Raw genomic sequence first — 17,293 nt, 5'->3', positions numbered from 1 at the left:
GCCCACAGCCCTCAGGAATCCACCCACACCTACAGACCATGCACAAAACCTCAGTATCATCCTCGACCCCTCCCTCTCCATGAACCGCCAGATCAACGCCGTTGCCTCCAACAGTTTCAACTACCTGCGCATCCTCCACAAGACCTTCAAATGGATCCCCCGGACTGCAGAAAGACCGTCACCCACGCACTCATAACCAGCAGACTGGACTGTGGCAACACCCTATTCACCGGAATCAACAGAACCCTTCTACACAAACTCCAAACCATCCAGAACGCCACAGCCAGACTCATCCGCGGGACACCACGCCACAGACACATGACCCAACACCTACAAGACCTCCAGTGGCTCCCCATCGAGAAGAGGATCACCTTCAAACTTCTCACCCACGCCTATAAATCTCTCAACAACTCCGGACCCAAATACCTCAATGAGAGATTATCCTTCCACATACCCAAGAGGAACCTCCACTCCGCCGACCTCGCCCTGGCAGAGGTCCCCTGCATCCGCAGAAACAGAGGAGGCAGGAGAGCCTTCTCCTTCATCGCGACCAAGACGTGGAACATCAGACGCTCCCCCACCCTGCACACGTCCAGGAGGAACCTTAAGACCTGGCTTTTCAACTTATCCGGAGCTGCTCCGCACCCCCCCCCCCCCCACCAGTGCCTTGAGACCCTCACGGGTGAGTAGCGCGCTCTATAAACCCCCTGATTGATTGATTGATTGATTGAGTGATGTGATATAATTAAATCAGCCTGCTGCAATTAGCGGTTGCCGGGTGCAGCCACAAGCACCCAACAGAGTCAGACTAGCCAGTGAATGATAAACCTTGGTTCACATTGAGAGATGCTATGCAGAGACTTAAGGAGGAAGTAATGAAAACTGCTATTTTCCTGGTAAAGCACATAAGTTGATGAATGGACTGTTGACAGCATCAGAGGAAAATAAAATAATCAGTTCAGCTCCCCAGCCTATAAACCGATAATAATGACCCTCTTAATTAACCAGGCTGGTAATAATTTGGCGCAGGTCATTGAGGCATTTCGTGAGTTGGGGGAGTTAGGAGACTGTATAAAGACTGAAAGAGCCTCAAGGTCTGCGACCCGAACAAACAATAATGGGGTGTCCAGGAGAGATATGTTCATGACCTTGTTGGGATAAAGTGAAGAAAGAACAGATAAATGGAATAGAAACCAAGAGTCTGTGGGAGATGTATCGGAAGTTAGGGTTGGACAAGAAAGAAGGAAGTAGGAAAGTGAATGAACAGGACAAAAAGCAAGTGAGTCAAAGAAAGCTAGAGTTGGAGGAAGAGGGAAAAGAGAGGGAGAGAACTACCCATCTGAAGTTGAAGGGGGAGAGAGACTCAGACAATGAGTGGCTTAGTGAGAACAGAAGGGAGGTGGAGTTCCCCCGAGAGTATGACAGGCAGTACCCGAATTTGACTTGGGAAAAGGTTGATAGATTGAAAGCAGATTAGGGAGTAGGCCAAGCTCCGGTACAGAGATGGGTTTTCAAAGATAATAGACCCAATGTTGACAAAGAAATCTTTTGGAAACATTGTAACGTTCAGAAGACCCGAGCCCTAGTAGCCACAGGAGCGGAGGCAACTTTGATATATGGAAATCCGAAAACAATTAAAGGACTGTACTTCACCATTACAGGATTAGGCGGAAAAGAGACACCTGCTGGGCAAACAAAAGTCCAAATGAAAATAGGGCGAATACCAAAAAGAGAGTACACTGTGTTGATAGTTCCCCTCTCCGAATATATTATTGGAATTAATATTTTGAGGGAAATTACTGTATTTGGAGGATGGGTGCTATCAATTTGGATCAAAAAAGTACATTTCAATGGCCGCTGTAAGGGTGGGTCATTTGAAGATTCGTCCAGTAAAGGGGCTCCAGGCTACTAAGTTAATTCAAATGAAACAGTACAGAATTCCAGGGGGGCATGAGGAGATCAGTGAGACCATACGAGACTCGATAGAGGCAGAGGTGGTAATTTCAATCACTACCCCCTGGTATAACTCCATGTGACCTGTGCACAAAAGTGACAAAAGTTGGTGCATGCCAGTTGATTATCGCGAATTGAACAAACACACTCCTCCTGACTGAACTGTTCCAGATACGATTACCTTAATTGAGAAAATACAGAAACGACCTGGTATGCGACTATTGATATTGGTAATGCCTTCTTTTCTATACCAATAGCCCCTGAGAACCAGGAGCAATTTGCTTTTTTGTGGGCCAGTAGGCAGTTCACATTTCAAAAGCTCCCTATGGGGTACTTGCATAGTCCTACCATCTATCACAGGCTGGTGACACAACACTTGGATGAGGTATCAGTCATTTCCGGCGGGGCAGCTTTGCCATTACATTGATGACGTGATGATACAGGGAGAGACACAAGAACAAGTGCAAATTCAATTGGACAGGATTGTGGAACACTTGCAGAATAAAGGGTGAGAGATAAATCCCACAAAGGTACAGAGACCCTATCAAAATGTGAACTTTTTGGGTATCCAGTGGCATCAGGGACACAGAGAGGTGGTGCCACAAGTGAGACAAAAGATTTAATAATTTGTGTGCTACAAAATAGGAAGGAAGCTCAGAGGTTCATTTAATTGTTTGGTTTTTGGGGACAGCATATCCCTCACTTAAGTCAGATTTTGGCCCCTTTGTACAAAGTCACATGAAAGAGAAATGAGTTTGAATGGGGAGAGAAGCAACAAATGGCACTTGAATCAGCAAAAGAGGCTATACAGCGTGTTTGGATTTATGGCCAGTACGAGAGGGGGATGTTTAGCTGAATGTCACTGTTCAAGGGCAGTATGCTAATTGGAGTTTGTGACAAAAGCAAGGAAAAAAGAGAGTGCCTTTAAGATTTTGGGCAAAGAAGTTACCAGATGCGTGAGAGCTGTATACTCCCTTTGAAAAACAGTTGCTTTCATCTTATTGGGCCCTGGTGAATAGTGAGCAGTTGACCCTAGGGCACACTGTGATTTTGAGACCTGAAATTTCTATAATGCAATGGGTGATGAGTTCCCCCAAGACCCACAGAATAGTGCATGCGCAAGAGGCCGGCATAATCAAGTGGAAATGGTACATACAGGACAGGACCCGAGTAGGTCTCAGAGGCACTGCAGTGTTGCATGAGCAGATGTCGCAGGCCCCAGTGGAAGATACAGAGGTGTTATTTGATGTACCCGAGATACATGAGTCCCCTGTGAAGTGGGGAGAGCCCTTTGCAGCATTGTCTTTAGAAGACAAGAGACATGTGTGGTTTACTGATGGCTCAGCCAGGTATTTGGGGGTTAAGAGGCATTGGAAGGCAGTGTCATACAATCCTGTGACCAAGAAAATGTTGATTACCACTGGAGAGTGAAAGAGTAGCCAGTTTGCAGAACTATGTGCTGTGTATGTTGCCAGGAAAGTGAAATATATATACGCAGATTTGTGGTCTACTGCTGATGGGTTAGCTACTTGGCTTCCCACATGGCATGCCCATAACTGGATGATACATTCAAATGATGTGTGTGATGCAAGGAGTTGTGGCAAGAGATCTGGGAAATGTGACTGCAAAGCACAATTACTGTGTATCATGTATACGCCCATTGTCCCACTGATTCAGTCGACCATTGGTTTTATTCCCCTACAGATGAAAAGGTTATAATCTTGGAGGCCGAGGTGGCAACGCAGGATTCTGGTTTGGTAGGAATGGTTAAGTGGGCACACCAAAAAAGTGGATACCTGGGAGAGAAAGGCACTAACAGGTGGGTAGAGAATAGAGGGTGACACATTCCTCTTGATTTGATTAAAACCGTTATCATGCAATATCCTATTTGTCAGTATACACCGCACATACCAGTCCCACAGATGGAGGTCAGCTAGGCAGAGGAAAATTACCAGCACAGATTCGTCAGATTGATTACATTGGGCCCATGCCGAATAGTCGAGGATGTCAATATGTGTGCACATCGGTGAATTCCTACTCTGGCTACTCTGGCTAATTGATAGCATTTCCATGTAAACATGGTACTCAATTGAACACATTGAAAATGTTAGACTTGTTAATTCTGTACTATCAAATTCCACTCTAGATCCAAAGTGATAACAGATCTCATTATACAGACAAATTGGTGCAGGATCATTATACCATTACACAAGATTGAGTGTGTCTTTCACATTCCGTACTACCCACAGGCTTTGGGTTTGATAGAGCACATGAACAAATTGTTGAAAGACCAATTGAGAAAGTTATCTGACAGGTCATTAAAACATTGGAGAGATCATTTGAATGAAGCATTGCAAATATTGAACAATAGACCCTTGGCAGATGCAGAGACCCCTTTGATGTGGATGCTAACCCCAGATTTGCAGATTTAGCCTCATGTGGCTACTAATGCTATTCTGTACTGAAAGTCAACTACCGGACTTTGGCTCCATACCGGGCTCACCAGAGGTGCAGGTCCTGATTTGCATGCTTTGAAACTGTACAGATTCAAACCAAGAGATATTTTAGATTGATTGAGTCTCAATCTGGGTTGGCTCTCAAAGGCATTCAAGTGTTGGAAGGGGTGATTGATGCAGACTATCAAGGCGAGATCAAGGTCATCTTATTGAACAGTGGAGACACTGATTTGGTAATTCAAACTGGAGACAGAATTGCTCAAATAGTGATTATTCCAGTGTACGGAGGAATAGTCAAGAAGGGGACTGCCCTAGCCCTTTTTACCGTGCAATGGGAACAAGGGTTTGGCTCCACTGACAAGAACCCAGGGGCCAAGGTGTGGGTTGAATCTCCAAATAGTCCACTGAAGATGCAGAAATGATTGCAAAAGGGAAAGATACATTTCTGCTGATCATGAAACCAGGGCAAGGGAAATGGGAACATGTGCCTGCTGACAAATGCTAATTGTGAGAATGAATAATACTTGTTTGTTCTCTGTTCTTCTAGATTACAGCATGGCGTGTTTGTGCTCTACTTGCGCTCGCTGGACTGTGTTTGTTCGTGTTCGACTGGGGCCAGAAGGGACCGGGAGCCCCTAAATCCGAAGTGTCCAGCCGACAGCATGCACTGACATCTTTGCTGAATCAACCTGACAATGTGCTGACGTACCTCATGCAGCTAGTTCTCAACAGGTCATACTTTTGAATGACAAATATGAAGAGCACCTTTCCACATGTCTAATAGATATACCTACCCCCGTCATCAAGGAAATGATGTGAGCACTCACCTATCACCTTATGAGTTCTCCGGTTTTGTCCAGAGGCTTCTGACGATACTTGGAATGATTTGACTCTTGTGATAATGTACAGTGTCACTGTAGGTGACGTCTGTTACAACTTAACCTACAATCCAGCTCACATTGGTAAATGTGCTCAAATGAAACTTGAAAAAACGAATTCAAAGATGACCTAAGAACAACAGACCCTTTGTGAAAATGTACATAATAATATGTCATATCATGCGATGATCTTGCCGCTTTCTTATCGGAGAAACCAATACTCATCTCTGCTGACCTCACCTCTAAGAAGGCTCTATTGCCTCCATCAGGTGCTCCCTCCCCCCTTGACCCCTTTGATAAGGACAAACTGGCCAGCAAAAACACTAAGAACAAGGCGTCGTGGGGTTCCTTTACCCCTTTTAGTGAAAATGACAACCACAAGATTCTTCAGAATATCAACCCCTCCAACCACTTCAGCGACCCGTTGCCCCCGGCTATCTTCAAAGGAATCAAGAATGTACTCATCCCCACCTGGACAATAATAGTAAATGCTTCTCTCTCACAAGGCACGATCCCCAGTTACCTAAAAGCAGCTCAGGGTTCACCTATTTTTAAAAAACCTAACGCTGACAAATCTGATCTCAATAATTTCCACCCCATTTCCAACATCCCCACCCTAGCGAAACTTCTAGAAAAGTGTGTCCAATTTCAACTTTGCGCTCACATAGAGAACTATCAACTTCTAGACTAACATCAAACTGGTTTCAGGAAGGGACACACCACTGAATCGGCTCTCACCCACGTTATGGATGACATTTTAAAAATGCTTTACAAAAATGAATCCTGCCCCCCTGATTCGCCTTGAAAAAACCATTTGTTGAGGTCACTCAGAAATATCAAACATTTCTTTCCACTAAAGGATTTCAAGCAGGTAGGCCAAGCGCTTGTCTTGTCGAGGCTTGACTACGGCTGCGCTACTCTCTGTGGCCTTCCCAAATTCCCCCTGGCTCCACTAAGGTCAACTCTGAACGCAGCGGCTAGACTGTTCACAGGCACCAAAAGATACAATCATATATCTCCAGTCCTAAAATCTCTCAATTGGCTACCCTACGAAGCTCGAATTAAGTTAAAGATTGGTGTTCTGGCTCACAAAGCCCTTCACTTCAATACTCCCAGATACCTTGCGCAAAAACTTGAACTATCCTGTGGTTCTAGAGCCTCAAGAAGTGCCACTACCTTCCTCCTGAAACCACTTATCCTGAACAAAAAAAGAACTTGTAACCAAGCCTTCTCCGGCGCTGCACCAGAGATTTGGAACTCTCTTCCACCGGAAGTACGCAGAATATCTTCAACTAAGGCTTTCAAATTGGAAGCTAAACAATTCCTTAGGATCGAATTCTTACCCTAAGAGGGATACGTTCACCTGCTTGGATGTTGATACTGCATTTTAGTTTATTCCTCCCATTCATATTGTAAAGCGCTCTGTTATCCTTCGGGATCTTGTTCTCGCTATATAAAACTTTATCAATAAATAAAATAAAATAAATAAGTAGTATCTGCTGCCAGTCATGTCAAGCATGTTAAATTGCCTATAGGGTGGTTATTTTCTTGTGGTAATGTTACTTATATTCCAGTGAATATAACAGGTGGACCGTGTGCTTTCACGCAGTTAGGACTTATGATGTTTCCGTTGAATCCCATATTTTGCTGAGAATTAAAAAACAGCAGGAAATCCGAGACTAGGCGCTTGTGTATTACTTAAATTTACGTGTCCAGCCTAGTCCCGTAGGACAAAACCCCTGTAATTATATATCCGTTGAATCCAGCATTGCATGTCTGGAATACAAGTACTACACTATATGACAACCAACGACACGCCACACCTCTCTACTATACGCCACTCCACTATGTGACACTGCACTCTATGACACTCTCCTCCACTGTATGACACTCCTCTTGACAATACTTCACTCTATAACACTCTACTTCACCCTACTCTACTCTAAAAGACTCTACTTCAGTCTTTGACAGTCTACAACACCCTACTCTACTGTTTGACATGCCATTCCCCTTTACAACTCACTGCTCCAGTTTAAAATACTTGACTATATTAGACACCATGCTACTGCACTATATAACACTTTACTACCCTGTACAATTCGCTACTACACTCTACCCGATTTCAATACACAGTAATCCAGTCTATAACAATAGACTTTTCAACACTCTCTTCCACTGTACTGTACGGAACTCCACATAACTCTCCACTTGCAACACTGGACTCTACAATTTGAAACACTTTTTTATTAAAAATGTTTAAAAAAGCCTCCAAAATCAATGAAAAAACAAAAGTTAAAGCTTAGGTATAGTAAGGAAAACCTATTTTCTCCATACAAACAAAGTTTTCACTACATAAACTTTTAACATTCAAAAGTTATATTATAACTTTCATTTACAATGTATCCACCACCTTCAAATTATTATACGTAATAAACCCCGTTATATACTCTTTTCAGCTCGCTAACCAGACTCACTCACTGATACAGCCACTGACATATCCACTCATACAACCACTCACATATTGAGTCAATCACCCATTGAGTTACTCACACACCTGCTCACTTACCCTCCTATTGAATCTGTTCATGCTCAAACGCGTTGTGATTAAATAGCAAATTTCTTCTCTACAAAAGTCTACAACATCTATTCTATGTTCCAACAAACAAATCTGGACATAAATATACCATCGCCTACTCAACAAGTCAGGCTGGAGGAATTTGCTCCACTGACCCTACCGTCCCTGCAGAAACTTTTGAGGGAGCTTATATCGGGATCTCCGGCAGACCCCGCACCTCCGTCCACTCTCAATGTGGTCTCAGAAATCATCTCTTCAGTTATCTTGGACGTAATAAATTCCTCCCTTGTAATGGGGCAGGTCCTGCTTCTCTGGAAGCAAGCAAGAGTCAAAGTTCTTCTGAAAAAGTCCAATTTAGATACTGAGGACTGGGCTAATTATTGCCCCATTACTCTGCTGCCAAGAATTAGTAAACTTGCAGAAAAATATGCTAACTCCATACTGGTAGCTTTTGTGGAGGAAAATAAATGCCTCCATCCCACCCACACTGGCTTCAGACGCCATCAGGGCACAGAGACGGCCCTTCTCGCCGTGGTTGAAGAGTCCAGAAAAATCTTGGACAACGGAGGCTGCGCTGCAATCATCTTGTTAGATCTCAGCGCAGCCTTTGTTACGGTAAACCACTAAATTATGATCCAAAGTCTCAGGGAGGTGGGAGTAGCAGGGACTGCCCTTAAATGGTTGCAGTCCTTCCTTTCAGACAGATCATTTGCGGTCTTTGAAGAGGATGTTCTTTTGAAGCAGATTACTTTGCAGTATGGAGTCCCCAAGGGATCTTCGCTGAGTCCCACCATGTTTAACATCTACATGAGGTCCCTTGCGGATGTGGGGCTCCCCTGAGGGATCCAGACGGTCACATACTCTGACGACACCCAGTTGGTGTTGTCCCTTAGCCAGCAAGATAAAGCTGAACTGGATCTAACTTCCTGCCTTGTGAAGGTCGCTGAGTGGATGGATCTGTCTTTTCTTAAATTGAACGGTGCCAAGACAGAAATTATGATACTAGGCCATGCGGCACCCATGAATTTAGATCCTATGTGGCCTAGTTGTCTTGGCCCCCCTCCTGTACCAAAGAAACAAATAAAGAGTTTGGGCGTATGGTTTGACTCCAATCTCAACTTTACAGTTCAAGCACGTAAAGTTGCCGCTAACTGCTATGGTCTTCTTAGATCGATAAGGAAGATTCTACGTCTTCTTCCGTTTGAAGCTAGGTGTATGCTGGTCCAAGCCCTTATTTTATTGTGGCTGGACTATGCGAATGCAGTTTACTCGGGTGCGCCACAAGGAACCACTAAGATTTTACAGACTGTCCAGACTGTGCAGCCCGCCTTTTAATGAATGTCCCAAAACGTAATTCTGCTAAGTTAGCGCTTAGCCGGTTGCATTGGCTTCCTGTTCAGGACAGAATCTGGTTTAAGGCAATGTGTATTGTCCATCAGTCCATTGCTGGTAATGGCCCCCCCATGATTCAGTCCATGGTGCAATTATATCGCACCAATCGGACTCTTAGATCTAATAATAAACAACTTCTTGCTGTCCCCAGGATTAAACTGTCACGGACTGGAGGTCGACGGTTCCCCTACAACGCGGCCAAGTTCTGGAACCAGCTTCCAGACTATATTCGTCTTGAACATAACTATCCCGGGTTCAGGAAGCAGTTGAAGACTTTTCTCTTTCCATGAGCAGTGGTGAATGATAATGTGTCACAAGAAGCGCTGGGATGCCCTTGGGTAGCATTTCCTATACAAGTGTGTATTCATTCATTCATTACCCATACAGTCAATCACACAGCCACTTGCGCATACAGATACACACACACCCACTCGCTTACTCATACAGATACTAACACATACTCACCTCTACAGTCACTGACACAAGCACTCACTCACCCAGCCGCTCCCACATTCACTCAGTCACTCATAGACCCCATCACTTACCTATTCTGTCTTTCACATACCCAGTTACCCATATACCACTGACACATCCACTCACTAACCCATATTACCCCCCACACATGCACTCACTAACCCATACAGCCACTGACTCACCCCTCCATACAGGCAGTCACACACCACCTCACCCACCCACACAGACACTCAGACACCCATACAGGTATTCAGACAACCAATCACTCACCTAGTCGCCACTCACGTACCGAACGCACATACCCAAACAGCCACTTAAACACCAACTGAAAGACTGGTACAGACATTCACACAACTGGTCACTCATCCATACATTCACTGAGACACCTAATCACTCATACAGTCAGTCACACACACTCGGATTCACCAGTACACCTTGGTGTATATATTTAACACTCAAACTTTTTAAAAACACTCACAGTCACTGGTTGATGTAATTGGTGATGTAACCAGTGATGTCACTGACCATGTCATGAGTAACATAATATGTGAGGTCATAAGCAGTGCAATGCGGGGGCACAACTTATAGTTAGCTCAGCTAACTATAACTGCTGAATTTCACTGGTTTTGTACGAGTGATATCTGAGCCTAACTATAACGTCCATGTAACCGTTGTTTTTTTCAGTGAATATATATATATATATATATATATATATATATATCAATGCTCGAAGGTGAATATATATATATATATATATATATATGACACACACAAGTTTGGCGTGCTCGAGACGTTTTTAGCAGCGGGCTCCCGGCGGGATCGCCACCCCCTCCAAATACCACACACTCCTGGTACAGCGAGTCCGTATTTCAACGAAAAAGACCAGAACCGGGGCCCAAATAGTGTTCAAAGTGCTGTATTTATTGGCACACGGAGAAACAAACCCTACGCGTTTCGAAGCCTAAGCTTCTTGCTCGCGGGTACATTTGTTTAAGCGGCCATTCTTTTTAAAGTGATAAAGTCCACATTATTTCCGTGCACGTGATCACAGTGACATAGAAAAGTTACTATGTTGCAACAACAGTCCATTAATCAAAGCAATGTTGCTGAAGGTGAACAAAACATAATAGCAGCTATAAGGATCGAGTAATCTGACCTCATAATGCATAACGGTTTGCAGATTTAACTGCACAAAACATGTTGTACCGCCCAAGTGGGCCTATTTACAATTCTAGTGTACAAGATAGAAAATATATCTCCTAATTTCACACATCGAGTGATAAATATCAAACAAGACACTGAGATTTAATTTGCCAAAAAAGGCCAGTTGCCTCAACAAATATTCTTGCTTTACGGTGTCAAGCATAACTTTAGACTTTTACATTTGTGACTATTTTTACACGCCTTGCACTTAGTGCAGGGGAAAAATCCCACAATATGCGGGGATTTCGAGGGTTCTTGTATTAGGGCATTACTTAGCGAATCTTTAAGAGATTTTGTTTTTCTGAAGGTCATAGAGGGATTTTCATTAAGTGCCTCTTTTAAGTCACAATCCAATCTGAGGATGTTCCAATGTTTATTGAGACTTTTCCTTAATTGCCACGATTGATTATCAAAGTTAGTGATGAATCTGATTTGTTCAGAATTCTCACGAGTTTTAGGGACTAAAAGATCTTTCCTCTGCATTTGCTCAACTTTGACTTCTGCTTGTTTAATCACAGTTCTACTATAACCTCTTTCACAAAATCTTTAGCACATAGTGGTCTTCTCCAGTTCAAAGCCTTCTTGTGAGCTACAGTTACGCTTAGCTCTAAAGTTATGCAAAGATCAAGCAGAACATAAAATCACCAAACGTATGGGATGTAACACGGAATACGCAGTGTATGCACTGCAATGTCCGTGTGACAAATTCTACATTGGCATGACTACCAAAAAAGCCAAGTTTCGGGTGTTGGAACATTTGAGGGCAATCAAAAATGCAAATCCACAATATCCGGTGGCCTGGCATTTTTTAGCTGAGCATCAACAGAACCCCAATCTTTTGAAATTTTTTGTCATTGACTGTGTAGAACACAAAGAACGGGGTGGAAACAGGTTATTGGAACTACGTAAACTAGAATCCCGCTACATCATTAGGTATAATACGACACAACCCGTAGGACAAAACATGGGTGAAGAACTTTCAGTCCATTTACAAACTTGATGTATTTTTAACTTGCCTGCTTTCTGATTTAGTTCCATTCTGATGGTCTTTTAATGTTTTTATTCACTGTAATCCAGAGACATAGTAAACATTGTGCACATTGTCCTTTTATTTTCAGATATGCTGAAGATTCATTGTACAGCTGGATCAAAATAGCCCACTCGGGCTTGACACCGTAAAGCAAGAATATTTGTTGAGGCAACTGGCCTTTTTTGGCAAATTAAATCTCAGTGTCTTGTTTGATATTTATCACTCGATGTGTGAAATTAAGAGATATATTTTCTATATTGTACACTAGAATTGTAAATAGGCCCACTTGGGCGGTGCAACATGTTTTGTGCAGTTAAATCTGCAAACCGTTATGCATTATGAGGTCAGATTGCTCGATCCTTATAGCTGCTATTATGTTTTGTTCACCTTCAGTAACATTGCTTTGATTAATGGACTGTTGTTGCAACATAGTAACTTTTCTATGTCACTGTGATCACGTGCACGGAAATAATGTGGACTTTATCACTTTAAAAAGAATGGCCGCTTAAACAAATGTACCCGTGAGCAAGAAGCTTAGGCTTCGAATCGCGTAGGGTTTGTTTCTCCGTGTGCCAATAAATACAGCACTTTGAACACTATTTGGGCCCCGGTTCTGGTCTTTTTTGTTGAAATACGGACTCGCTGTACCAGGAGTGTGTGGTATATATATATATATATATATATGCACACATATAAACTCACACCAATTACATTTTCTGTATATGCAACATCTCAGAGGATGAATTGACACGGTTAGCCATGTCTCTAAATGAGAATAATCTGAATTTACGGTTTACTATGACACACAGCAAGAGCAGGGTTGATTTCTTGGATATTTGCCTATCTGTAAAAAATAGAACCATGGAAATTTGAGAATATCCGTCGCCAACAATTCTCTGCAACAAACACGACACAAGCACACCCAAATGTACCGAGTGAGTCGGAAATCAGCTCAGGAGCAGAGTCAGACCCCGGTACAAGCACAACAACCACAAGCCAGAATGAACAAGTACCAACCCCAGTGGTAGAACTCGCTTTTTTACGTATGGAACGGCTACAAAGCCTGAGACCAAGGATACAAAGACAGGACCAGACGACAAACAGGCAAAACCTTCCAAGAGCAGAAGGAGGAAGAACAGACGGTGGGGGAGACACGGCTCAAAAAACCAAACCCACATACAGGCGCAACAGGAGGAGATAAACCTCACATCAACAGCGAAAAAACACAGTAATAAATCTTTCAAACATGGATTTGACAGCTGAAGAAATAAAGACTTTGGAATTGGGACTCTCATTTTGCAAGGAGACAAATTTTAATTACACTGAGACCAGGATAGATCTCTACCATTTCACTTGGAAACTAAAGCTAAACAAGTATTTCACAAACCAAAGAGAACAAACTCTAGATCTACAAGAGAAACTGACAAACCCGACACCAACAATCGCACTGAATGTAGAAGATTTGGATTTCTTGAGAGACATGACAGAGGTAGAGTTGGATCTAGCGGAAGGAGTACTGAGGAATACACAAGCAGGAACACATGCCAATCTGTCGATCTTAGCATCAGAACCCTCTCCTTTCAGACCGAAATCAGTCTTCTATCCACCTATGCCCAAAGATAACATCGATATTTTTGCAGAAAGGTTGATCAAAGATCTCAATAACCTGGCTTTGGAGAGCAGTACAACTTTGAATAAAAAAATCCAACGACTACAGAGCGAAATATGGTCAAGTGATGGACAAAATAAAACAACGCTAAGACATTGTAATCCGTAGTGCCGACAAAGGAGGAAACATAGTCCTATGGCATTGCCATCATCCACAGGAACTCCATCCGCATCACGACCAACACCGACGACACCCTCGCACCTACCGAGCACCTGCACTTCCAGATCCACATCAACCCCAGGACCACCCTCAGAGGCACCCTCATCTACAGACCCCCGGGACCACGCACACAATTCAGCGAGGACATCGCCGACTTCGTCAGCCCGCACGCCCTCCTCTCCGCTGACTATATCCTCCTCGGGGACCTCAACTTCCACCTGGAGAACAACAACGACCGCAACACCACCACCCTGCTGGACAACCTCGCCAACCTCGGACTCAAGCAACTGGTGACCACCCCCACCCACTACGCCGGACACACTCTCGACCCCGTCTTCTCCTCCAGCAAGGACATCGCCTTCAGCCACGCCACCGGACTCCACTGGACGGACCACAGCTGCGTCCACTTCAGCTTCAAAAGGACCACGATCCACCACCACCAGCAACAGGTTGCACGCAGAAGCTGGAACAAGATCACAGCTGATCAACTCGCAACTTCCCTGAGCAGGAACCCACCCACCAGCGCAGCGAACCCCAGCCAAGCGGCCACCAACCTCACGATGTGGATCAGCGACTGCGCAGACGACCTCGCCCCTCTGAGGACCCCGCCTAACAGACCCGGCAGCAAAAAAGCCCCATGGTTCACCGACGAACTCAAGAACTCGAAGAAGAACTGCAGAGCCCTTGAGAAAGCCTGGCGCAGAGAACCAACATCGGACAACATGACTACCCTCAAGCTCGCCACCCGAAAACACCACCAACTGATCCACACCACCAAGAAAACTGCATTCAAGGAACGACTGGACAACAACGCACACAACAGCAAGGAACTCTTCAACATCGTCAAAGAGCTCTCCAACCCCAACGCCGGAAACAACGACATCACCCCTTCGCAAGACCTCTGCAACTCCCTCGCCTCATACTTCCACGACAAGATCACGGACATACCCAACAGCTTCAGCACTCAACCGACGCTCGCCACGACCGAACCACCGCCCCCCACCACCACCCTCCGCGCCTGGACCCCGATCAGCACCGAAGACACCATGCGCACGATGAACACCATCCACTCCGGATCTCCGACAGACCCCTGCCCTCACCACGTCTTCAACAAGGCCGACGCTGTCATCGCACCCCACCTGCGGGACATCATCAACACCTCCTTCGACACCGCTACCTTCCCGGAGAGCTGGAAGCACGCCAAACTCAGCGCCCTACTAAAGAAGCCATCAGCCGACCCCTCCGACCTCAAGAACTACCGACCCATCTCGCTGCTCCCGTTCCCCGCAAAAGTCATCGAGAAGACCGTCAACAAGCAGCTGGCCGCCTTCCTCGAGACGAACGGATCCCTCGACCTCTCGCAGTCTGGCTTCAGGACCAACCACAGCACCGAGACTGCCCTGATCGCAGCCACCGATGACATCCGAGCCCTGCTCGACAACGGAGAAACAGCGGCCCTCATCCTCCTAGACCTCTCCACGGCCTTCGACACCGTCTGCCACCGTACCCTAGTACAGCGCCTCAGCAACGTCGGAATCCGGGAGAAGGCGCTGCAGTGGACCATCTCCTTCCTCGCCAGAAGGACACAGAGAGTCCGCCTCCCACCGTTCAGATCAGAAGCCACCAAAGTCATCTGCGGCGTTCCTCAAGGCTCCTCGCTCAGCCCAACCCTCTTCAACGTCTACATGAGTCCCCTCGCAGCCATCGCACGACAGCACAACCTCAACATCATCTCCTACGCCGACGACACCCAGCTGATCCTCTCCCTCACCAACGACCCCGCCACCGCCAGAGCCAACCTACACGAAGGGATGAAGGAGGTAGCCGAATGGATGAAGAACAGCCGCCTGAAACTGAACTCGGACAAGACGGAAGTCCTCATCCTGGGATCCTCACCCTCTGCCTGGGACGACTCCTGGTGGCCCCCCGCCCTGGGCAGCGCACCCAAACCAACAGACCACGCACGCAACCTGGGCTTCATCCTGGACTCATCCCTCTCCATGACCAGACAAGTCAACGCCGTCTCCTCGTCATGCTTCAACATCCTACGCATGCTACGCAAGATCTTCCGGTGGATCCCCACCGAGACCAGGAAGAAGGTCACCCAGGCCCTCGTCACCAGCCGACTGGACTACGGCAACGCCCTCTACGCCGGAACCACCGCCAAACTCCAGAAGAGACTCCAGCGGATCCAGAACGCCTCAGCAAGGCTCATCCTGGACATCCCCCGTCGCAACCACATCTCCGGACACCTGCGAGACCTGCACTGGCTCCCGGTCAACAAGAGAATCACCTTCCGTCTCCTCACCCACGCACACAAAGCCCTGCACAACCAAGGACCAGGATACCTCAACAGCCGCCTCAATTTCTACGCTCCCAAACGCCAGCTCCGATCGACCGGCCACGCTCTCGCCGCCGTCCCCCACATCCGAAGAGTCACCACAGGGGGAAGGTCCTTCTCCTACCTCGCCGCCAAGACCTGGAACTCCCTCCCGACCCACCTCCGCCTGACCCAGGACCACCTCGCCTTCAGGAAGCAGCTCAAGACCTGGCTGTTCGAGCAGTAGCGGACCCCCCCTCCCCAAGCGCCTTGAGACCCTCCGGGTGAGTAGCGCGCTATACAAATGCTTTGATTGATTGATTGATTGATTGATGGCCGCTAGACATGTACAATCATGAAGCCATGCAACAACTACAGGACAGACAATGCTACAAAAGAATTAACAGCTCTAACCTTGCCAACATCAAGGAGAGATACCACACGAGTTTGTATGACTGGAGGAGCAAAGGCCTCATAACCAAGCCAGAATTCACTTTCCTAAAGAATGACCATCCAGTAACCCCCCAACTCTACCTGCTACCTAAGGTCCATAAAGACATCAACTGTCCTCCTGATAGACCAATCATCTCGGCCATAGGAAGTCTATTTGAAAATACCAGTAAATTTATAGACTTCTTTTTACAGCCGTTGGTACATGACTGTGCATGGCAACCTGATTTTATTTTTGTAACATTGGACGTTCAAAGCCTCTATACCAGCATCAGGCATACATATGGTTTAAATGCTATGAAATATTTTTGGGGTAGTCGAAATATCACACTACACCAACATACTATGATGTTAGTACAGATGGCGGAATGGTGCCTTGCAAACAACACTTTCGCATACAACAAACTCCTGTACCAACAGACCCAAGGCACGGCCATGGGTACTTGTTTTGCCCCCAGCTATGCGAATTTGCATATGGGCTGGTGGGAGGAGCAAGTACTCATGGCCCAGCACAACCACACATACCTCAACCACATCGTTTTCTATAAAAGGTACATAGATGACATCTTTATGGTGTGGCAGGGGACGGAGGAAAGTGCAAAAGAATTCGTCAAAGTCATTAATGAAAACAGTTTGAACCTAAAATTTACATGCACCACAGACACCACCAGAATTACATTCCTAGACCTAGAGGTTTTTCAGAAAGATGGAAGAATAGAATCTAGAACATACAG

The 17,293-nt window shown here is 45.6% G+C and overlaps 2 protein-coding genes across 6 annotated transcripts in view; one reads left to right on the top strand and one right to left on the bottom strand.

Annotated features, from left to right (window-relative positions):
• Positions 1-6,854, top strand: part of LOC144764043 (uncharacterized) — a 103,418-nt gene extending 96,564 nt beyond the window's left edge. Inside the window, exons 3-4 of the mRNA XM_078650194.1 lie at positions 3,658-3,772; positions 4,957-6,854. Coding sequence (XP_078506320.1) covers positions 3,658-3,772; positions 4,957-5,080 — 239 coding nt within the window. The 3' untranslated portion in view covers positions 5,081-6,854. The remainder of the gene's footprint in view (positions 1-3,657; positions 3,773-4,956) is intronic.
• The window catches only part of ENTHD1 (ENTH domain containing 1), a 1,583,016-nt gene that overhangs the window by 1,553,955 nt on the left and 11,768 nt on the right, over positions 1-17,293 (bottom strand). The gene's annotated exons all lie outside the window — the stretch shown is intronic.

The sequence above is a fragment of the Lissotriton helveticus genome, chromosome 1_1 (genome assembly GCF_964261635.1).
Source record: "Lissotriton helveticus chromosome 1_1, aLisHel1.1, whole genome shotgun sequence".
Lineage (NCBI taxonomy): Eukaryota > Metazoa > Chordata > Amphibia > Caudata > Salamandridae > Lissotriton > Lissotriton helveticus.
This window is presented reverse-complemented; position numbering and strand designations above follow the sequence as displayed.